General features: G+C 52.4%; 5 protein-coding genes across 5 annotated transcripts; 3 read left to right on the forward strand and 2 right to left on the reverse strand.

The window, feature by feature from the left end:
* Nucleotides 1-6,956: 6,956 nt before the first annotated feature.
* Nucleotides 6,957-7,307, forward strand: MFIFM68171_02310 (uncharacterized protein; the record flags this gene model as incomplete). Its single annotated transcript, XM_071057732.1, has 1 exon — nucleotides 6,957-7,307. One exon carries the CDS (start codon nucleotides 6,957-6,959, stop codon nucleotides 7,305-7,307), a length of 351 nt encoding a protein of 116 aa, XP_070913833.1.
* A 152-nt stretch (nucleotides 7,308-7,459) lies between these two features.
* On the forward strand, nucleotides 7,460-8,002 carry MFIFM68171_02311 (uncharacterized protein; the record flags this gene model as incomplete). Its single annotated transcript, XM_071057733.1, has 1 exon — nucleotides 7,460-8,002. One exon carries the CDS (start codon nucleotides 7,460-7,462, stop codon nucleotides 8,000-8,002), a length of 543 nt encoding a protein of 180 aa, XP_070913834.1.
* Nucleotides 8,003-9,902: 1,900 nt separating this feature from the next.
* MFIFM68171_02312 (uncharacterized protein) lies at nucleotides 9,903-11,179 on the reverse strand (the record flags this gene model as incomplete). Its single annotated transcript, XM_071057734.1, has 2 exons — nucleotides 9,903-10,845; nucleotides 11,013-11,179. 2 exons carry the CDS (start codon nucleotides 11,177-11,179, stop codon nucleotides 9,903-9,905), a joined length of 1,110 nt encoding a protein of 369 aa, XP_070913835.1.
* A 1,217-nt stretch (nucleotides 11,180-12,396) lies between these two features.
* Nucleotides 12,397-14,229, reverse strand: MFIFM68171_02313 (uncharacterized protein; the record flags this gene model as incomplete). Its single annotated transcript, XM_071057735.1, has 1 exon — nucleotides 12,397-14,229. One exon carries the CDS (start codon nucleotides 14,227-14,229, stop codon nucleotides 12,397-12,399), a length of 1,833 nt encoding a protein of 610 aa, XP_070913836.1.
* A 561-nt stretch (nucleotides 14,230-14,790) lies between these two features.
* MFIFM68171_02314 (uncharacterized protein) lies at nucleotides 14,791-15,633 on the forward strand (the record flags this gene model as incomplete). The annotated part of the gene is made up of 3 exons (XM_071057736.1): nucleotides 14,791-14,891; nucleotides 14,950-15,376; nucleotides 15,451-15,633. The coding sequence occupies 3 exons, from the start codon at nucleotides 14,791-14,793 to the stop codon at nucleotides 15,631-15,633; spliced, it is 711 nt and encodes a 236-aa protein (XP_070913837.1).
* Nucleotides 15,634-22,360: the final 6,727 nt, after the last annotated feature.

Here is a 22,360-nt window from a genome sequence, read left to right on the forward strand (position 1 = left end):
CCCAAGGGGGGGGGGGGAGGGGGGGTTGGGTTTGGGGTTTGCAAAGTGCGCATTCACTGATGCTTGTGCTCCACCGGAAGAATAACTAGCGAGTTTCATTTGACGAGATACATGGCCTACCATCAATCCAACTGGTTCCTCCTGACTCCACAAACCCGCCAGTGGAACCCAATTCCTCCAACCAATATTGTCAAGAACTAGGATCTCGAGCACGGTGCTGTGGAGGCGCTAATAAATAATGTCAGCCACAACAAAAACCAAGGAGGTAAGTAGGAGTAAGGTACAGAAGGGCTACAAGCGAGGAGTTATTCCATTTTCGCCCCACAGCGTTCACACGTTTTCACTGTCGTTGGGTTGTTGTACGTGCAATCTTTGTTGGTGCAACCCTTCCCGCTCACCGGCGCCGGGAAGATGGACTGCGCCATGTTTGATGATTGGGTAACAAGGAAGCTTGAAAGTCTGGAGTCGGGTCTGAGATCTGGGGGTGAAAACGGAGATTGCAAAGATGCCGGAAGAGGGATGATGGTGGTTGAGAGGGAAAAGATGATTTGGAAAAAGGGGAGATGCCAGGTTATATATATCGAGGCTCCCTGGTATACCATTAGTTGTCTCTCTCGTGGCGCTCATCATGAGGTAGCCAACGGTTTGACAGTCCGAGTCGCCATGAAATAAGGTATTGGGACTCTGTTTCAACCAGTTACACGGAATGGGAGAGCCTGTCAAGATCTCGGCCACTTTTCGGTGAGGCCAGCCCCAGAAAACCACGCGGTAGCAGTGTCTGGCGTTTCCATGACCCACACACATCTTGATTAGAGGGACCTTGTTCCTTAGGCACAGTCTTCTCCAATTCATTATACAAGATGGTGTTCCTGGCCACGTGAGCAGCTGATACGATACATGACCTCCTTTCCCCCCTGATTCGAATAAGATTCGAATCTTATTGTTTTTGGATGGAAAACTACATGTAGGATAAATATAGCTTGATGATGGCCCGGATTGTAATAACTTGTTACGTAGGTACGTCGTAGAATCTTGGAATTAGGCTCCCTGATAGGTAGTTACCTAGCAGAATTACTATCTTCGGTGCAAGAGCATTGTAGAACCGTGATTTGCCGCCCACAGTATGCACATCAAAGTGTTAGTATCCTGCATATTGGTCCAATGCAAATCTTGGAGGTTGGTCATTTTGCACTGCCCTCTTGCATTTGCCCCTGTCGATACCGTCGTCGGTACCCCGGCGAGGGGGAAAAGATTGCGCATCACACCATAACACTACTTGGTATATCGTTGGGACTGCAATCACATCTTTGTGTTCCACTTTATCGGCCGTTATTTACCTAGCGCCAAAACCCCCCTAGAGTAGATAGCGCGGAGATGCCATCCGTGAACTCCTTTGTGAATTCTGGGTCGGTTTGTTGGTGCACTGTCGCGAGGCGGAACCAATCGCACCTCAATGCGACCATTCTGGCGGCACATGAATAGATTACTACGTACTCCCATGTACATCCTGTCTGTCAATCGAGTTTGGTTACCGACCCTAGCTCCCGTCTCGCGCAGAGGAGCAACGAAGGGGTTGCACGCCATCCAAGACAGAGCCGACATGCAGAATCTCGGAAATTGGATAAGGCGATACATCGTCCAAGAGTTGCTAAGTGCACGAGGAAGACACCAGACTCGAAGTATAGGGTTCATTTAGAACCTGCGATGTCTTTCCCTCCAACACTCTTAGCCACCAACCCGCCACGTCTTGCCAATGGCACCAGTCTCAAAGCACTTCCACATCCTCAAATACCTCAGCCATCTACGTTAATCCAGGTTTGTCATGGAGCATTGGTTCGGCTCTCCCAAGCCATTCCCTTCTTCCGACACTATGTCTCACATCTCTGTCAACTCGGTGTTGCCCGCCGACACATCCAACCGCCTGCTCATCGACCACAATGCAACTGAGAAGGCGGAGGTTGTTCATTTGAAGCAGAAGTACCTTCCTTTGTTTGAAGATACTTGCAACTCACGGCGTCGCCGATCTTGCCGAGCCAGACCTTCTCCGCCGCCACTTCATCCCTTCGGGAGGAAGAAGCGCTGGTCCACAAGCAACTCGACATTGCCGGATCAGGGACCCTGTCAGGCATTTGCGTGGATGTCGCCAAGGCAATGAATGGCATGTCCACAACCCACCAAATCCTCGTTGGTCCCACTTCTGTGGGTGGCATCCCTAATGGCTCCTTCATTGCATACGAATATGAACTGAAGGAGAAAGGGGGGGGGGGGTTGGACACTACCTAGCCGAATTGCAACCGAGTGTTCGACCGAACACTGAACTGCGTTCGCACACGGTCGCGCCAACTATGTGAACTCTGCCGGAGTTGCGGACGTTCTCGCGCTGAAGGACAAGAGCTGCGCCGCCGGGGAGAGAATATGTCGTGCCCGACATGCGAGTGCTGTTCCGAGTGCCAAGTGAAGTGGTCAGCCTCCAGCAAGGCAGCGGCATGCTTGAGTCTGGCTGGCCGGATTGCCAGTTCCCAAAGCGTACTGACGGTCAGGTAATCAAAACTCGACAGACCTCCAGAGGGACTGTTGCTCACTACCATGTTACAACGGAGGATGGAGTCGGTGCTTTCAACGAGAAGTAGGTTTTGCATCTCTGTACACTGACGCGATGTGGAGCGCTATCAAGCCGGAGAAGTTTTAGGCCATTGGTAGGTTGGTTAGTACCGTCGCTTGAGTAATATTCCTCTTGTCAAGTTGAAGCTCTTATCCGGTCGTTAGCTCGTCACAATTCCACGCTCGTTTTAGTGCTTTGATTGTTAGTACTTGCTCTTTAGTAGGGAAGAAGCGCGTCGATGGGGTGTGACACTGAACTTTCAAACGCATGGGGTAGGGAACCAAAATATACATGGCCCCCTTATCGAAACGTTAGCAGATGATCTCGACCCGATGCTCTGAAAGCCGATTAAGAGCTTGCCTCGGTGCGGATACAGAAGGCAGATAACCAGCGAACCGATCTGGCCTTCGGACCGAGGCGTATCCACATAAGGCTGAAACCTGCCCGAAGGTGCAGAGTGAATCTATATGCTTCGTTGTCAGGCTCGTGAGCGTGACGGCAGCTGTACAAAAGGAAAACTTACGTTCAAGCTGTACGGCTCTGCCCGTATGCCACGTTAGTTCGGTGTAAACCAGAGCCTGGGCGACAGTGTCCATGAGGCTGTGCTCGTCGGGGTTAAAGTCGGATGGAAACTTGGCCGTGTCCATTTTGCGAAGTACAAGAGGGTTGGTTGATGATGCCACCGATGCCAAAGACGAGCAAGAGCGGAGCACACAGAAGGTAGAAGGCTTTCCCATATCCGACTTGACGTTGATTTCTCGTGTAGACCCGATAGCTAGACCTCGAGTCCCGGCCGTTGAGCGTTTGGCAAGCTAGTCCCTAGCCAAAGACCCCTTTGGGATAAGACCCCCTCGACCAAAAAAAAGCCGAAGAGGTGTAAAAAAAAATGGACAGTGTGTTTCTACCTGCTATTTATCCAATGTGGATACAAACATCAGCAGCTTTCTTTCGACATCTAATCTCTCGGCCAGCTAAGATCCTTCCGATTGGATGCTCAGCGAGGCAAAAGCAGCTTATCCAGCTGGGAGCATAACAGTCTGCGGCCCGTTCAGGATTTGCCAGATTCTCAAGAGGAGGACGCTGTAGTGTAACATACAGCAGGATGAGGATGCCGCTTCGACCGGTGCGGACTCGACACTCGAAGAGGTGAGCAGCAAAGTCGTTGTTGATTCTGCTCCCGTGCTGAGAGCCACCGGGACTTCGGAGACGATCACGAATCGCTGACGTCGGAGTACCTACGACATCGCCAGGTGTCCGGCCGAACATACACGGAGTTAGCGGTAAAGCTAAGCATTGCCTCTTTGGCGAATTCCGCAACGAAACGGCTGGTTTGGATATTGGTTGTGAGATGGGGCATCTGGACGATAGATTCAGTAGGATCATTGCTACCCATCATCGGTCGAACGATATGTCTGACAGGCAGATAACGAACCAACATCCCGAATGAGACATGACCCAACCTCTACGCTCCTCTGGTATTAGATGCCACTGATCTGAAAGATGTTAGGTCATTAGGATAGAACATAATCCCAATCAGCCACCATTGTAAGTGGATCATGCGGGTTGGGATTTTGCCACTAACTCGTTCGTCAACAGCATCTCTCCCAACACTCGATTCGTCATGGACATGCGGAACTAGAATGGACGGATGAAAAATGATACGGCTCCATTTTCACGCGCTTCATGACTGGCTCGATCACGAACTGGATGAAGTACGTGAAGAGATGCTATACGAGTATGACACCTCTCCGGTCCAACTTTGAATATGCCGACCGCTGAACCTCGGAAGTCATCTCAACCTAGGCGGTGTCATCAAGATTCAGGACATAGTCTTCTTTATCCAATGCAATGACGGGACCTTTCGAGACGACTCGGCGCTGTTGTCTTGGTCGAGGTCGTTACGAGACTGTTTTGCAGCTCGGAGCCGACCAATCGACAGCGCGCTGCATGACAAGAAGCAGCTTGGAAATGTTGGTTCGTCGGTATCAACCAGGCCCTGTTCAAATGGCTTACAAATACATGGCCTCTGGAGGAAAGACGTAAGGAAATTGGTGAACTTGGAATCTCCCGAGTACTGACACACCTTTGGCTCTACTCACACATACCCTTTCCTGGGCAGGGGGAGTTATAAATGCATGTCCGAGGGCTTGTTTGGGTTCTCCCGCAAGCTATTCACGGATCCTGAAGCTCAAGGCGGCTTGGGTATGTCGCCTGAGAGAGTAGAGGTTTTATTGGCCAACGTCCGAAACGAGTTGGAAAACCGGAGAATCTACCCCTATAGGCTGATGTGAGTACCTGTTCCGGCGTTGTGCCTTGTGCCGGGGGACGCTGATTATTTTGCAGGATCCGTGGTGTATGCTAGGAAGCCATCGACAGAGATTCGGCCCACTGCGCAGCACAGAAGATGAGCTAGACTAGCGACCAATAAGAGCATTTTTCTTACTCTTTCACACCAGCCCCGTGTTTGAGATAGTACTCAAGGGCTTGCTCGTGGCAATTCTGGGTCGACTGCTGAAGTTACATGTCACGACGACGTCCACACGAGACGCAAAACCGCCGCCTCGTCCACGGCCGTGAATACAATCTCGCCGGTCAGCTCCAGGTTTTGGCGCATGTACTTGACAAAGTTTGCCGTTGGGGAGTTTGATGTTTGCCCTGGTGACCGCGGGCATGCTTTTGCGCAAGTCTTCGGGTTTGATCATGTAATAGGACAAGCCACCCTGCACTGCCCCAAAATCCGAGGGTACAGTACATAGCTTTTGGGAATCGTCCAATAACACAGTGGCCTAACTCTTTACGACGGCGGTAACGTGCATCGTGGAGCACCGGACGAGGCTGGAAAACATGCAACGTCCATGGCCAGGCCACTGCTGGGCCGGGAGAAGGGGGGGAGGGAAGGAGAGGGGGGAAGGGGGGGAGAGGGAGGAGGAGAGGGGGGGTGGGGCCTGGAGGTGTGATGTTGGTGGCTTGTGTTCGAAATGAGCGCTGGATCCTTGCAGCCGGAAGAACCTATCAACAGGCGCGAGGCGTGATCACTGTACTGCAACCAGACAGATATATCATATAGATCAATTGAATGAATCAAGGTCTACTGACCGACTTGTGTGGGTCCAACGAGCCCTTTTTAGCTGAAGAATACCATAGACTATAATCCCAATAGCTCCTGTACCCGTAACCATCGCTGGACGTATTTTGTATTAATTACTAAAGGACAGGACCCGCCATCCTATCGTTCGTCCCACCTGGCGCCTCAGACATAACCCAACATGGAGGACGAAGATACAATCCTGACCATGTACCCGGCGTCCGGTATATGGTATAGCAATACGAAAGACGCTATCGAGCAAAACGAGAACCGTCCGGGGTACGTCCCAGGAAAGCAGGATGAAAAGGTGGAGCCCGCATGGGATGAATCGGCCGACGGTTATACCACCCGGCAGGGGACGGCAGAACCTGAAAACCCGGACGATGGCCCGAGCCATCGACTAACCTTTAGCAACGGCGCAAAGACTAGCTTCGACTTCGTTGTCGGAACTAATCCGAAGTGTGACTTCGTTCTTCAAAAGATTCCGACTGTGAGCTCCTACCACCTCGCCTTTCAGTTCGACGACAAGTATCGCGTCGTGGTCAGAGATCTGAATTCTACCTGTGGGACTTCCGTCATTTATGACAATCAAGACATAGATCCCCGGATCGATACGACGTGGCTTCTCAGTGGATGTCAGTATACGGATGGGGCCAAAAACATCGTTATCCAGGTGGCCAAGTCGTTCCAATTTCTCGTCAAGGTTCCCGTTCGCGATATTAGCTTGCCCGGGTACAAGAACAAGGTTGATCGATTTCGCCAGAGGACGGAAATAGCGCGGAAGACCTTTTCAGGGACCTCCGGATCCGGAGTCGCCCGGTAATGGAATGGCCATCTGACGCCCCGACTTCGTCACAATTGAGGCGCCTGGCCATCTATACTAAAGTCGTCGGCCGAGGAGCCTTTGCCGTAGTCTCTCACCATTGGGACGCCAAGACGGGAGAGGAGAGTGCGGTAAAGGTGCCGCTGGGGCAAGGAACATATGTAGAAAATGCGTGGAGAGAAGAAGCCAACATCATGTCCCAAATCTATCATGTGAGTCCCGAAGTTCCTGCGAGTCGCCGTCTGTTATTAATACTGGAATAGCCGCACATCATCGAATTCTTCGGCGCCGAATTTTATCCGCGCCCCTCGTTATACCTCGAATATGTGTGGGGCGGGACTCTTGCCGACCACCTTGCGGGCCGCTTGGGCTTCTCGAGGTTTGAGACTGTCTAGGTTCTACGTCAGGCCACGGGCGTCTTGGAGTACCTTCACGGCCTGCAAATCATGCATCGAGACATCTCCACTGGCAACATCCTCGTCTACTCCCGCGACTACGACGGTATATTCATCAAGTTCGCTGACTTCGGTCTGGCCAAGGAAGGGGAGCAACTAACAACCCACTGCGGCCACAGAACCTATCTTGCGCCAGAGATCCACCGGAAGTGGTGCAAGGTTCCCAGGTCGGCGGCCAGCTACACCTCGGCCGTCGATATCTGGTCCGCCGGCGTGGTCATCACCGAACTGCTCTGCGGTCTCCCGAATAATACCACCGTCCCGATTGGCACCACGACATCTGTGCGCGCGTCAGGGAATACCATTCCCATACCCGAGACGAGTTGGCGACATTTTTGCTGAGCTCGATGCTAGCCATCACGCCATCGCACCGAGCGCCCGCCGCTGAGTGCCGTAAAAAGGCTTTACGCCTACCCGATGGCAGTAGGGAACCCGGCAGACTCCAGGGGTCATACGTGGATGGAATGGGTCCGAAATCAGGGACGGAAGAGTCGATGTTCCGCCTGCCTGCTCCATATAAGACAGCGGAGAAAACCGTCATCGTCCGAGAGCAAAACAATACCGGCTCCCTTTCTAGCCAGGCCAATCCCTCTCTCGATCAATACATTATCAGGTTTAAGAGGCCAGATGCCCCGAGCACACGAGTCGCGTACGCCCAGGAGAATCGGGCAAAGGTGCCGCGTCTTCTCGAGAAGATGCGCGATCCAGAACATCGCCTATTCACCAGTTCAGCGGTCGATGGACTGGGAGAGAACTTAGGCACCACGGGTGAAAGCGGCATCGTAACGGACACTCACCCCACCACGGCCGTCAGAGAAAGCGAAGAGGCTGCCGAGCCGCCGACATCATTTTTACTCGGCGGCTCGAGCCGGCTCTGGGAGGCTGGAACGTCCTCAAGCACCGCTACCGACGCGAGCCTCCTACGCGAGCTGATGCTGAGGCGGGAGCTGTGGGAGCTGCCCTTCGACACACGGGAGCTGAGCCGAATATGGGATGCCGAGCAAGGCGGGGAGCTTCAACCGGGACGCAAAAAGTAAAGACCCTGGGCCAGAGTTCCTAAACGCCAGAGATACCCCTTCCGCGTACCTACCAGTCTGGCTAACGTCTTCTAGGGGGCGCGTGGCTGCCTCATCGCGCCAATCGAGGAGGAGTGACACGACTAGGCCGGCCGACGGCCCACAGTGTAAGCGAGCCAGAGGCGCCGACGACGATACCGAATAGTGGACTATGGTGGATGGCATTGCGGTCTGCACGCCTCCCGCTCTAAGCGGTTTCGATACAGCGGCCCGGCGGTGGAAGCGTCTAGATGCTGAGTTGGGGAAAACTGTCCCCAGAGGACGGGGTCCCTCTGATCAGACCGCCGCCACACTTTTTGGAATGGCGCTGCGGGGCCTGGAACTTGCCGTAGGCCCATTTTTCTTTTTGCACCATAAAGTAGGCCCGGGCCGTCTTGGCTACTGCTCCTTCGACAGGACAATCAATTCAGTGCTCTTTTCCACACCTGTTGCAGGCTCAAATTGACGAGCTTTCTTTGCCTGCAAAGTAGTCTTCCTCTGACTGGAGGGATCCCTATCTACATATGATTGTTTTGATCTTGTCTGGGCTGCAGGAGCTTAATTTGTTGTGTGGCGGCGCCTTGCCTGTCCTACCTATCTTGTTTGTCTGGCATTTGGTCACCTTTGTCCTTCACCTTGTTTTGATGGGTACGTGGGTGTAGATGTATGTTTCTGCACCATTTCAGTCGATAATAGTTATAAGTTAACAGTCATTAGTTATAGAAAAAATTTTTAATTCCTACCCTTCTAGAGCTCTCACCTTTCTCTTTTATTTTCTTCCATTCCCATCATCGCCACCACCACCACCACCACCACCACCACCACCATCATACCGTACGTATCCCATTTACATTCCTATAACCAATAGATAATTGAATAGATCTGCTACGCTCCCCGCGTCCCCTATACCACCCAATGCTAGGCAGTTGATCGTACGTACATTACCCCACTCACATTTTTTATCGCCCACACCTCATTCGTACGACTCTGACTCTGTCTTTTAGGTCGTTCCCCCAGCTCCGCAAGGAGCTTGGGCGCACTCTGATGCCCTCGTCGTCCGGCAGGACCGGCCATTGCTGCTACTCCCTATAGGTAGTCAGGAATTGGCCGAGTTCTGCCATAATGAACTCCAGCGTCGGGTGCTTGTACTGGGTGGAAGGAGTGTACTCGTCGTACGAGGGGCCATAACTGAAGCTCAGGTTCGCTTGTACCGGCCATCCTACATCAATGCCCTGCTCATCCAGAGCAGAGGCATTGTTCCTCGTACGCCCTGTTCTGCGTGTCAAGCGCAGATTAGGGCCTCTACGAGGGGGTAGGCAAGGCCATTCCCCATTTACATGCGGTTGCCCGACCATTTTGGCGGTGCATGTACCAACTGCAAGTAGCGGGATCACGCTGCTCGGTGCACCGTACGGGACGGCGAGCTGGTTGACGAGTCGGACGACGATCGTCCGGGATGGAACCTGGAAGCCGGTCCAGCTGGAGGTGGCCAGTAACTCCTGGCGCTACCCGCAGCGGGTGGTCAGTGGACAATCCTTTTGTCCTCTAAGGTGAGTACTTTGTTTTCGTACGAGCACTAGTACTAGCACCAGCACCAGTACAACACCAGCACAACCTAAGAAGCCTGGGCATCAGTGTGTCCATGGTGGAGGTATCAGTTACAAGTGTAGCTGATCCAGGACAAGAACTGGCACCTTCTCGTGGTGTCCTGGGTGAGTAGCTCGTACGAGTAGTCCGAGTGAAACTAAGCCAGTTCAATCTTGCATAATTTTTATGCGTGTATAAATATTATAATTATTATAATTATGAATGAATGATTTGCATAATTATTAATATTAATGATCTCCAATAATATGTATTATTCCCCGCACTGGTCGAGGGCCTAGAGGCCTTCTTTGGACAGAAGTGCATTAAAGCCCCTACGGAGTGTCTCCATCACCATGATGTCCACACTGTCCTCAGCAAACATGTTGGCCAGGTCCGTAAGCGTGAGCTCTGGCCCGTCCTGTTCCGCAGCCGTCCATATTTCACATACCATTTTACGTAGAATACCGTTTCGGCATTGAGGATTGTGCGCTGCAACGGCTAGGTTATCCGTGATAAGAGACATTCGGCAAAGATTGATATTGGAACCAGGTCTGGTCCCTGCAACGTGTTTTGCGATTATGTCGTTGTAGACGCCGCGGTAGTGGGCGAGACATTCCGGCGAATCTTCCCACACACCTTCTGGCTCTACCCCCTCCACCTCCATGGACTCTTGATATCCGTACATCGCCGGGTCCCAGTCACGCGTTAGCCACCCAGGATACCTCTCATTGCCGAGAGTGCGAGGCATAGCGACGACGCCGTCCCAGTCGATGAGGCCTCGGAGACCGCCATCTTCCGACACAATGAAATTCTGGATGTCGAAGTCTGGGTGTGCAAGAACGAAGGGATCCATCTCATCCGGCTCGGGAATCCAGCTGATTAGCTGCCGCAAAATCATTGCGACACCCTTGGAAACCGAGTTCTGTTCCGGGTGAATACCGAGCATGAAGGTGTAGTATGCTTTCAGGTCGCTGGTTGCCGCACACTCGACGTATATTGGGTCGCTGTCCAGATCCTGAAGGACAAACCATCGGTCGAGCATGGCCTTATGGTTCACTAGTCGCATCGGCCCAATCCCCGACGGGTTCCCATCACTTCCAAAGAGAAGACGGCCGCCAGTGCGAAATGAAAACCTATCTAACTGCACCATTGCCGAAGCGATGCCTTCGAGGGCGCGGGTTCGGCACGCGAGGACTGCTTCGTGGCTAGCGCCCTTCAGGCGGTGTCCGAACCAAACTCTGTACTGTACAGGGGTGTTCCAGAAATGAACGACATGATGATGTAAGGGCATCCGAGTGCGTTTTTTGGGGTTGGGGAGAAGTCCAAGACATCGGGCAGAGGGATAGTAGTCTCGCGCTTCAGGAGGCGCATTGTGTCAGCCTCGGAGGCCAGGGCCAAGGCAGACAACTCGTCCCATTTGTCCGCCGTGCCGTTGATAGGAATTTTCGCAACCCAGCGAAGATCGACATCGAAAGTCAACGGGAAAAGCACGTGGTAAGAGCCATACATGGGCTCGCTGATGGAGGGGAGCTTCGCTTTTGTGGCGGGATGGGTGCGCTGTAGAATCGCCATTGCGACCAGCGGCAGCTGCTCTCTGTTGAGTGTCGAGAGAACTGCAGAGAACAACTCTGCATTTTGTCATTGTCGGCAGAGTGCGAAGACGGCGACTGTTCGATATGTTGTTGTGCCATTTCTGGTCTACAGAGCAGGGCGAGTGTGCGTTGGAGAGAAAGTAGAGACTGACGGTGGAAAATAGGTATTCAATGTCGTTTAGGGGTTGGTGGAAGAACAAAGTAGGCCGGTCATGCTTGGCATTATCGGAGACAGATCAAGCCAATCAAACGATTCCACAATAAGCATTCATTATGCCATCAACAGGTGCTACCAGTCGAATCATCGACGCTGAGGTTGGGTTCACGTATGCACAACCTCATGACCTAGGGGCATGACCCAACGGCCTTTGACGTCTACCTATCAACGTGTGAGGGGTTATTGGAAGTAGGCCGGTGTATAATCCGTACCATACCTAGCTGAGCCCACCTAAGTAGGTATAAAGGAGCTCTGTAAGAAGAAAGTAAGAAGAAACAAGAGGGCGGGCCAAGAGTGCCCGCAAGCTTATCATTATGCGAAGAGAGCAATAATAAACGCGGAACGCACCGAGCCTGTGACTCTGTACACTGGCCTAAGGTGCTTGGTGGCCTAACGTGCTTGGAGAATGGTTCCATTGGATGCTTCTTTTCACGCTGTCTGGAGGATTAATAGTAGCGTTATGTTCGTTTAAACCGTAGTTTATATAACTCAAATGATGACACCAACAACACCATCCCATCGCGACGTGAACTAGCGTGGTGTTGCTAACTAACACCCGGCCACAGGATTCAAGGCGGGCTCGTTGAGAGCGCTAAAGCCGCTGCCTAACATTTTAGCGGCATGTCGCAGTGGGCTGAGTTGGTCGACGCAATTACTGCGACTATCCCGCTCAATCAAAAACTTCAGAACTTAGCTGACTCGGCCAAAGAACTACCACCCACGTTGCGTTGGTACTCGAGCAGCATTACAGAAACAAGTCCAGATTGGTAGCAGCCAACGCGACACCAAAATTTGTGCGAGGAGCGGCTATCACTGACGTCGCTACACGTGGTTGGTGTCGAGTGGCAGCAAAGGGGTGGGTGCCCTTAGTAGCTCTATTAATAAGCTTACCGTCTAATACGTATAGGTAACTATAGAGATACACGCTCATTTGGCCAAACCTGCTGGTGTCCCAGTATTATAGAGGGTTATCCCGAGTTTCACCCACCCATGGCTCCCAGTTCCATGCCTTCCAGCTGCCACCATCCTCTCTTCTCCAGGCCTGCAGCCCGCAATACGTTCCGGTCGCCCATCGGCTCGAGATAAAAATGCGCAGTATCCAAGGACCAGTTGTCCTTTGCCATTTCCAAAAACGGAGCATTCTTCCCACCAGACATAGCCGCGTCACCCACCATGGCTTCCACCTCGGGGCCAGCACCATACAGCAAACCAGCCGCCGAGAGCAGCCCCTTGGGCTCCTCCATCAGAGGACAAGGCCGCCTATGCCGCCATACCACAAGCCAGGTGGTACTGGCCAGGGATAGCAACGTAAACCCCACAAGACACCCGGCGAACCAGGGCCGAGCAAACAGCCTCGTCTGCGGCCTCTGCAGCAAGCCCTCTGTAAAACCCGGCGGGATGTCGGCGGTGGCCCGAAACGCCAGCCTCACGACAGCAATCCTATACACAGACGCAAACGCAACCTGGATCGCCTCGGGAAGCACATCGGGGTTGTCAATGACGTGGGCGGCGCTGTCACCCTCCGCCCCTTCCGTCAGCCTGCCGTCCCGCGTCAGGATCTGCGTAGCCCGCGCGACGACCAGCCTGCCAAACATGGACGGAACGGCCTGGGTAAACACCTGCGCGCCCGATTCCTCGACGTCGATAACCTCCCGCTCGAATGTCGGGGCGTAGATGGGCTCCTGGCGCACCGTCGGCTCGGTGGCCTGGAAGCTGACGATTCTCGGCGCGGGCGACGAGCCCTGGGTGGTGTTAGACCACTCCACGGTTAGGTCCCCAGCTGTTTGCTCATATAGGGGTATGCAAGACGTGATTGTGAGTTTCCCCAGCTGGGCCTCCGCCTGCGGGTTGTGCTCGGCGGTGAGAATAACGATGCGGGTCCGGTAAGTGGGCTGAGAAGCACATCCGGCCTCGGAGATGACCTCGACCACGCGGGGCCGCATGACGGCGCCGATGGTGAAGCGCCGCTCAATGTAGCAGTTCCTGTCGTTGGCCTTGAGCGTGACCTGGCCGGCGGCGTTGTCGGGGTCGCTCAAGTCGTCAAAGACGACGGAAAAGTCGGACTCGGACAGCACGACGCAGGCTTGGCGGACTGCCAGGGCGTGCGATACGGCAGTGAGCCGGGCCCCGACAGTACCGTAGGCGGCGGTATCCGGGCTGAGCGGCTGGAAGGCGTGGGTGCCGTTGGTCCAGCGGGTTTTCTCGGCCCCGTGTACGTCCTCGGAGATGGCTAGCTGGAGCTCGGCAGTCCAGTCGTGATGGCTCGGTACGAGCGCGGCCTCGAAGAACTCGAAGCCCGTCCGCATAAGAATGGTGCTGTTGAAGACGACGTCTTCCTCCTTGATCAGCGCGGCGGAAAAGGGCGTGATAAAGACGAGAAAGACCACCGAGAGGAACAGGGCCAAGCCGAGGTGGTAGTGGCGGTTCCGCAAGGCATAGTACCATCTCAGTAAAATATTCTTGTCGCGGTAGTCTAACAACACGGTGGCCCTGGCGTTGGCTCTACGCCTAACATCTGTCCGTCCGAGTTCGGCAAAGGGTTCTCGGAAGGCGGCTTCATCGGCGGGCCAGTTGCGAACGAGGGTGAAGAACTGCAGAATCAGAGGTGGCAAGGACTCCCAGACAACGGACCAGTCCTGCCCAAGCGAGTCGAGGAACCGGTCATCTTTGTTGGTGATCTCGACGAAGCCGTTGAGCGATGAGGTTAGGACCCACAGTGCGGCTGTCGCGCCTAGGAGAATGAGATGGGCGACGAGGACGAAGCTTACGGGCAAAGCCCTCAGAGCCTCGGGCTCCCAGTTTTTGGTGGCCATTGAGCATTGCGCGTTCTGTGCACTGCGTACCGCAACGCAGCTCGATGCCCCTTCCAGCCTTCTAAATTATATGTCCGGCCTATGTCGCGGACATTACCCCTGAGCCCCCCCCCCCCCCCCACACGGTCACTGCCATAAAACTGCGGTGCCACCTTTATCAAGATGTTCACTACCTTTCTTTGGACCTGAGCTGGGTCTAGACTTCGGCATCTCATTTGCCGCGTCATGCGTGGAGACGTGGCTGCCCAATAAATCGATTGTTCCACTTCAGCTGAAAACCACCGGCCGGGCGACCGCAGCAGGCGAAACAGGCTGGAGGTTGGTAGCTTCTTTCAGCTGCCTCATTACGCGCGACAAGAAGCTATTAGAACGCCTTACCTTGATTCCCCATCCCCGCTCGGCATTCTCTTCTTCATAGCACTACTTTTCTTCCACTGTCGTACTTGTCTTCCAATGGTGTCGCCAACCTACCCCTCCTTTCTTCTCTTCTCCGCCATCTGCGCATCCTGTTCGATTCTCGAAAGACAAGCCGGTCTGCTTGACTGGTCGCAATGCCCAACAATGCCCCACCCGCACTGCGATGTCATTGACAACTGCCCCCAAGCCGGGCTCTCTCCCACCCCCTGCGACTGCACCCAGGAGATGATCAACGCGCTTTACGGGTACGCAACATCTACCTTTGCCAAACTCGCTACTGGTGCCTGACCTCGGGGTATAAAGCTGTCCGGCAGAGTTGGGCAACTGCGTCGGCATGGACGAAGAAGCATTCAAAGACGGCTTCGACCAGGTCATCTTTGCATGGAGACAGCGATGCTCGTCAGCCCTATCCACCATCACCACACCCACCGCTTACGCAACGGCCACCGGGTCCGGCGGCATCTGCAACTTGGACAACAACGCGTGCATCGCCGGCCAGACCAGTCTTGATAACTGCATGAGCAGCGCACGTGTCGGCACCACCACCGACTTTTCCTCTCTCATCAGCTGCGCCTGCCAGGTCGCGCTCCTCCGGACCCTGAGCGTCTGCTGGTTTACCGACGAGCCGGAGTGTCTTGGGAAGCCGCCCAACACGTCGCGAATAAATGACAACTATCTCGTGCAGGAGTGCTCTGCCGCAAAGACCATCTTTGACTTTGCAGTAAGAACGGTAAGAATCCGTCCCCCGGTGCGCGCTGTTCTCCTCAGAATGAACAACTCGAACTAATTCTGGCTGACCTCTAGGACACGACAACCGCAGCAGTATCGGAGCCTCGTGTGCCAGCGACAGCATTTACAGTCACGGCCCCAGACTTTGTTCCGACCGAGACGGGCAAGTCGTCGTCACCGCCTCCTAAGGTGTGGAGTCTGGGTTCCATTTTCCTATCTTTATCGGTACACGGCGTGATGGCACTGCGTTGGCTGTGAGCGGATATGCTGTCTAAGTGCCCCGCCCGGCCTACCTACAGTTCAACAGATTTAACCTATTCGGGTACCTACCTGTTTTTCCTTGACCTAGGTGACGGCCCAGACTTTCGGGCGTTTCTTCCAGGCTTCCAGCCAGTCCCGTCAATATGTTCCCAAGTTGCCCCATACTTAGTGCGCCGTCTGTGGACAACAGCACAATACTCCCTTGCCGACCCCTCCCTCCCAATCGGCCGCCATCATCAGCTGCTATCTGCAACGCTGTTAAACTATGGTGCGGCAAACCACTATCCGCTTGGGCCGCAAAACAGTCTGTCTATTTAGATAGGTTCCAAAATTCTCTGTGAATTATGAGGGGAGATCCTGTGATGCTTCTGTCCCACTTCAAGCAAGGGAGATAAACAAGCTCATACCCCCAATCCCCTGCTGGCACCTGATAGCGTTGTAGCATCCAGTAGACTGGCCGCTAAAGGGCAGCTACGTATTTACCAAACAATAAACTATATCTTGGCACCTTCGCTCGAGGCCTGGCTAGTGGATTGCGCGGCAGTGTCACCTCCTTTGCAGAGTCATTGCTGCCAGGCCAATTGCGCGTTGATTCGTCAGGGCCTGTTGCAGTACCACGTGTGCCCTGCCATACGCCGCTTTCAACATTTCGGGCCTTTTCCTTTCCACAGGCTACCTTGCTATAAGAGCCATCTCTCTGTCTTCGACCGTTTCGTTTCCCTTCTAACTATAAGTAATACGGATTCAGACTCAGAGAGGCCTCCAACTCCGCCTCTACCTGACTTAAATTTCCCTTTGTAGGTAGCCGCGCTACTCTCAATAAGGCATCAGTGATAGTCAGAGTAGCATAGAAATGTATTTAATTTGATGTTATCTGGGAGCATAAATAATGTTCTTGCCGCACTATGCGCCGCTGGACGATGTGATTCTTGTGTGCCTTGAGGAGATGATCCCGCCCAAGGGAAATGTGAATACTGCCCTCTGGGCTCATTACCACCCTTCCTATTTGGTTGTGTAACATCGGCTCTACTTCTCAACATACGTGGTGAGACAAATATGATAGGTCACGACGGCCGCAGGAAGAATCTTCGGCCTAGCGAGACCGAGAGGCTAGAAGTTTCAGCATGTCCGCAGACAAGTGCGTTTGGAGTGCCATGTACATATATATACAGTACTTGGGTGTCAACCCTGGTACCTACCCATAGGTGATTTCTGTCCCAAGCTCCTGCTAATTTACGCTGGACGGGGGGAGCCCCTAAAGAAAACCTTTTGGATCGATTGCACCAGATTCAACGGGAGCCGCCAGCCGATCGAGACTTGAAACTGCACTCTTCCCTTGGCCACACAAAAATTCTACCAACAATATCGCCGGAATAGTAACACAGGCAGCATCGGAAAAAGTCGCCTTCTGGGAGCTCAGTCTCGAAGATAGAGAGCGGCTGTCGTCCGTCCTTCACTCCGTTTAGCCATATATCTGCGCCTCAGGGTTTACTAACATTCACATCTTCAGGGATCGGCAGGATGCCAGGATGTCTGTGGAGGAGTTACCGGACTTTCAGCCTAGTAGGAAGTATCGCTGTTCGTACCCTCTGTCCCGTGATACATACCCTCAACCCTCCGAGCGCCTAGACGGAAATTTACCGGATACAGCAATCCTGAAGCTCTTCTTCCGGTCAGGAGCTTCGAAAATCTGGGCCACAATTACGGGATGGCTCCACAGGGGCGATCACGTAGTCGCCCCTAACAGCTAACCCGTGATGTGCATTAGGATGGGCACTGGGTACAGCGCAGGCTTAAAGGATGCACGATATATCTCCCAGGGACCAATGATTTGCGACCTGCATCGCGCTGCCGCTTGCGTAGAGTGATGCCAAGGCTAAGCAGTTCGACGAGGCGTTTCTGCGCCTGGACAGGCTGTTCCAGAACGTGACACCCATAGCATATAGCACGCCTGAGACCAAGGCGCAGCAGTAACTCACCATCATCAGGTACCCTGCGGAGTTGGGCACCAATGTCGGAGCTCCCGGTGGCGAGACGTACGAGATGAAGATAAGCCGGGGAATGGATCTCGAGCGTACCGAGTGGAACATACTGGGATACCAAGGCGACCCCCAAGCAGGTTTGCATAGCCCCTATCCCTGCTTCCCACCATGAGTTGATAGCTGTGGTTTCACTGGGATTTTCCGGAGTACCTATCATACGGGACAAGGATTTCGTAGCCATCAGGATGCACGTTCGAGGCGGGACTTTTAACTCTGCTGCCGTTGTGGGTAGGCCATACGGGGTCATTTTACGAAAATATAATGAGCTTGATTAGAAAAGGTGGTAGTCCGGACTCTGGCTTCAGACGGACGTTGGCAAAGACTGGGTGCTTGCGTTTTGCTGCGCCTGCATCGGGTATGCACTAAGCTGGCCGGGCACTCAGCGTCTGGGCCTTAAAGTGATGCAAAGCAGATAGGGTCTTGTTTTGGCGATCCCATTAGATCGACTGTGTCCACTCATTAGTTTAACGGATATCTAACCGGATTTGGCACCGTCCCACCAATGTGTAAAGGGGTTGTCCTGAAACACGTTGAGGGAGATGGATCACGATGTCCCAGTACCGAAAAGATCTTGACTAGCGGGCGATATCTTTACGAACAGGCTCCTATTGTTACAGAGAAACTGATCCTTACGGATCAGAAGTCCCCGGCGTAAGAGAGTTTCCTATAGGGTTCTTATCTACCCAATATCGTAACATCATCCAGAATCAATCGGCTGGTCTTCCTAGTCTTTATTGAGAGGTTCCTATTATAATTTAAGCTCCTCTTTTGATACGCTAACGCGCGCGGGTGACAAGCAAGTAGTAGAAAAGTTGGTGATGTGAGAATTGTTGTTGAGGAAGAGGGTATAGCTTGCTTCTGGGCACTTAAGTATCTATTAAAATTGCCCACAATCGGTGAAGGGGGAGGGCAGAGACAGCCAAATGCCAGACAAATAAGATAGATAAGACAGACCAGGTGACACCACTACAAATTGGGTCCCTACAGTCTAAACAAGGTCAAAACAATATATGCAGATAGAGCTCCCTCTAGTCAGAGGGAGATCACGTTGTACACAAAGAAAGCTCGTCAATTGAGCTTGCAACAGGTATAGAAAAGAGTATTGAATTGATTCCTCTGTCTAAGGAGCAATGGCCAAGGCGGCCCTATTTATAGTGCGAAAGAAAAATAGGCCTACAGTAAGTTCCAACCTCCAGGGTTTCATCCTAGCAACTATGTCTCTCTAACAAGAGGGACTTGGCCCTCTAGGAACTGTTTTCCCTAACTTAAACTTCCTTTGCAAGTCTATATACTGCTCTGGCTAGCAGACTCGCTCTCCTTGTCGATACTATTCTACCTAGGAGTTATCAAGCTAAATACAAGCCAATCTTCCCTTGTTTCCTACTCTCTTCACTCTCTACTTATTATAACGTTGTTAGTGCCAAACTGTCTGAAGTGCGTGCTTAAGGTTTATAGAGTGTGCGTGAGTCTGACGAATATACTCTGCCTCTCGAGTGTATTCCCGCTCTAGGGCAGCCTATCCTCTATACTAGGGTAGATACTCTAGTGAATAGTAGATATTGGGCTACTGAGAATAGTTGTATATAGGTAGGCAGATATACCTCTTAGATATCATAAGATATAATAGCTCCTTGTTATTATGCTTAGTACTACTAATAGTATAGTTATAAGTGTAATTGGTAGATGGGGTAGGGAAGTCTAGTAAAATGTGAGAACTGGTTGGGTAGGGTCGGCGTTAGCACAGGCTAGAAGCCCCGAAACTGCAGCGCTGGCGGGGTTCCAAAAAGCAACAATAACGCTAAGCTAGAAAGGCGTAGATATCGCGTTAGAGGAGTATCGAAGAACCGTATAAGTAAGGAGGAAGACGGGATAGCGAGCGGGGTAAGTGAGTCCGGGTACTGTCATCGCAGGGTATAAAGAGGAGGGTGGAAGATAGGGCTTAGGAGAAAGACAGAGTTCAATAAGACTACCACCCTACCCCAACGAGTACTCTGCTCCTACTTTACGCGTATACTGCTCGTACCCAGACACTCTGGTCCTACTACCCTTGGATCCTTGATCCTCATATTACGTCGCCGCATAAGAGTTGTACAGCTAACATTATAGATTTTAGCTGCATCTCGTAGGCTTAGATTTTTGTTGTTTTAAAGAGCTTCAAGAGCCAAGATTACCCTACTTTCCTTTAACGTAGGAGGTATATTAGGTTAGTGAGAAAATTGGTATTTAGTATAGAAGTAGCGCGTCGCGTTGGAAAGTAGCCCACTCGCTGATATAGCCCACTCGCTGATATAGCCCACTCGCTGATATAGCCCACTCGCTGATATAGCCCACTCGCTGATATAGCCCACTTGCTGATAACATCCGTTATTACGTTACGATGGAAAGTAGGACAAAAAGTAGAAGACGCGTTTAGTAGGATTGGTAGGACTTTCGGTGGTATAGGACTTTCGCTGATAATATACGTTACATAGTTCAAAGTAGTGTCAATTGATTTTTATTGTTATAGGGATGCAATTGACGTTTCGTGTTGTACGGTCATGGAAAAGTGGCCAGCTCGCTATGTATGTACGTTACTCATCTCTTTGTTACATGGCAATCTGGACAACCGGCGCGTCAAGGCGCTAATCATACTCTTTTCCTTAGGACTTGGTGTCAAATCTGTCAGGTGTATTCTTCCTGAGAGCTCCTCCAGTTCCTGCGACTCTAGCTAGAGTCGCCTTTAACACCCGATATGAAGACAGTAAGAATGGTCGCAAAACTGCGTTCTGAAGTTAGCGCATCCAGAGTCACGGGACGAAATGCGGAAAGGTACCTACGTTGCCCCAGCTACAACCAACTCTATCGTTCTCGCATTGGTCAATCGAGATACGATTAAGAGGTAGAGTACTGTAGACACTATTATAACAAATATTCGAGCCCAGATGTTGTCCACGAAGATACAGATGACGACCGGCGTGAGCAGAAGAAACGTTATCAGAAACAGCACGATGGCCCTAGCCGTACGCTTGATAAGCGAGCCGGAATAGATGTAGACATTCGGATCAGTAGACACGTCATGTTTAGGTATCTATGCCTCCGTTAGCTAATCGGTTTGCCTGACCGTATGGCATCTTACCGCTCGGAATGTTTTGTAGTGATGAATAAAAAAGTCTTCCACCCAGTCTTCAAGACGTTTTAGGGTGCTGTCGTTGGGAGATGCCAGGCTTGCTAATTCCCCTTCGTGTTCCAAGAACTTGGTCTCGTCTCTGCTTATGCATCCGCTTGCTTCCACCCAGCTCCGCAAACTCGATACGTCTCTCGGCGCGGCATTACTTAGGCTGAGTATCCTGCGCGTCCTTTCCACGAAGGCGTCTATCTCTTGTTAAGCGGCTGGCATTGTATTTTACAAGTACTAATAGTCGAAGTACGTACCATACCCGTCTAATTGCGACGAAATCTCCGAGAGGAGAGAGCTGCGAGTCGTGTTTCTGTCGCAGCGGCTCGTTCCGAGGAAGAGAGGCAAGGATTCATTCTGATCAATGGTGTCCAGCTGCTGCTCAAGTAGAGATATTTTGTCCTGCTTTAGCAATAGAAGCCTGGAGCGGAGCCTGAGAAACCGTCTACAGGCGAAGAAATCGGCATTTGCGGCTATCAAGGCGCAGAATCGGGGATAGCCATCCCTATACTCCTCAACTAGAGCTTTCCCGTTAGTCATTTCGGAACTGGACCTGACGGTACAACTATCCGTACTCTTCTTCGTCACTGGATTGGGTTCCGGCGATGTTGGCGCCATTTCTGGCTCGCATTTTGGCGGGGACTGTAATTGCCGCCACCAGAGTGTCCATCCGGAAAAGAAGGAATTGAGAAGATCCATGAATATTGAATTGGAGTCGCGGTGTCCTTAAGTCCGGAAACAACCCGTCATGACCGTGAGCAGGGGTTTAATGTGCTTCTCGTGTAGATGGAGCAAACTTGTGGCGCTGGTGCCCAAGAATCCCATTCAAGCGAAACCGGTGCGACCAAAGTCGTTATTGGGCATATTCAAGCTGCGAGAGGCTGTGCGTGCCAGACATGCACAAAGGGCAGCACGGTCGCATGGGAGAAACTGCACTTGCAACAAAGCGGGTCACCACGTACAGATGTCAGCCTCTTATTCGTAGCTTATAACTAATTACAGCGACCCGACACAAAGCACTCCCTGTCTACCCTAGGCAGAAGCCTCCCTTTTCTGCTTTCCGCTTCCCTATTTCATCTTGTTCCACGAGTGGAAATCCCCCACTAGTGGAAGCCGCCTTTTCCTACTTGTCCGCTTCCTCCCATCACATCGCCTCGCCCACACACACACACACACACGCACACACATACAACAAGACACTGCCTCTATCTTGGTGTTGCGCCAAGAAATGAGTAGCCCCGACGGGCATGTACCGTAATGCCAGATTTTAGGTCTAGGACTGACGAGCCGCGATTAGACGCGAGAGTCCCGACTTCACCGTCCTGGAGGACGGGGGTAAAGGAAGGGTTGTATCCACGACGGTTTGTTGTCCGCGCGCTAAACACAAGTTCGTCCGTTAATACGCTGTCCAGAAGAGTAAATTCCGGCGAAACGACCCAGTGTACCTCCTTGTCGACGGGGCACGGAATGGGCCATATCGCATCGAGAATGTGCTTGGTGACGGGCAATATACCCTTTGCTTCGAAAA

The sequence above is a fragment of the Madurella fahalii genome (genome assembly GCF_045866475.1).
Source record: "Madurella fahalii IFM 68171 DNA, scaffold_1, whole genome shotgun sequence".
NCBI lineage: Eukaryota > Fungi > Ascomycota > Sordariomycetes > Sordariales > Madurella > Madurella fahalii.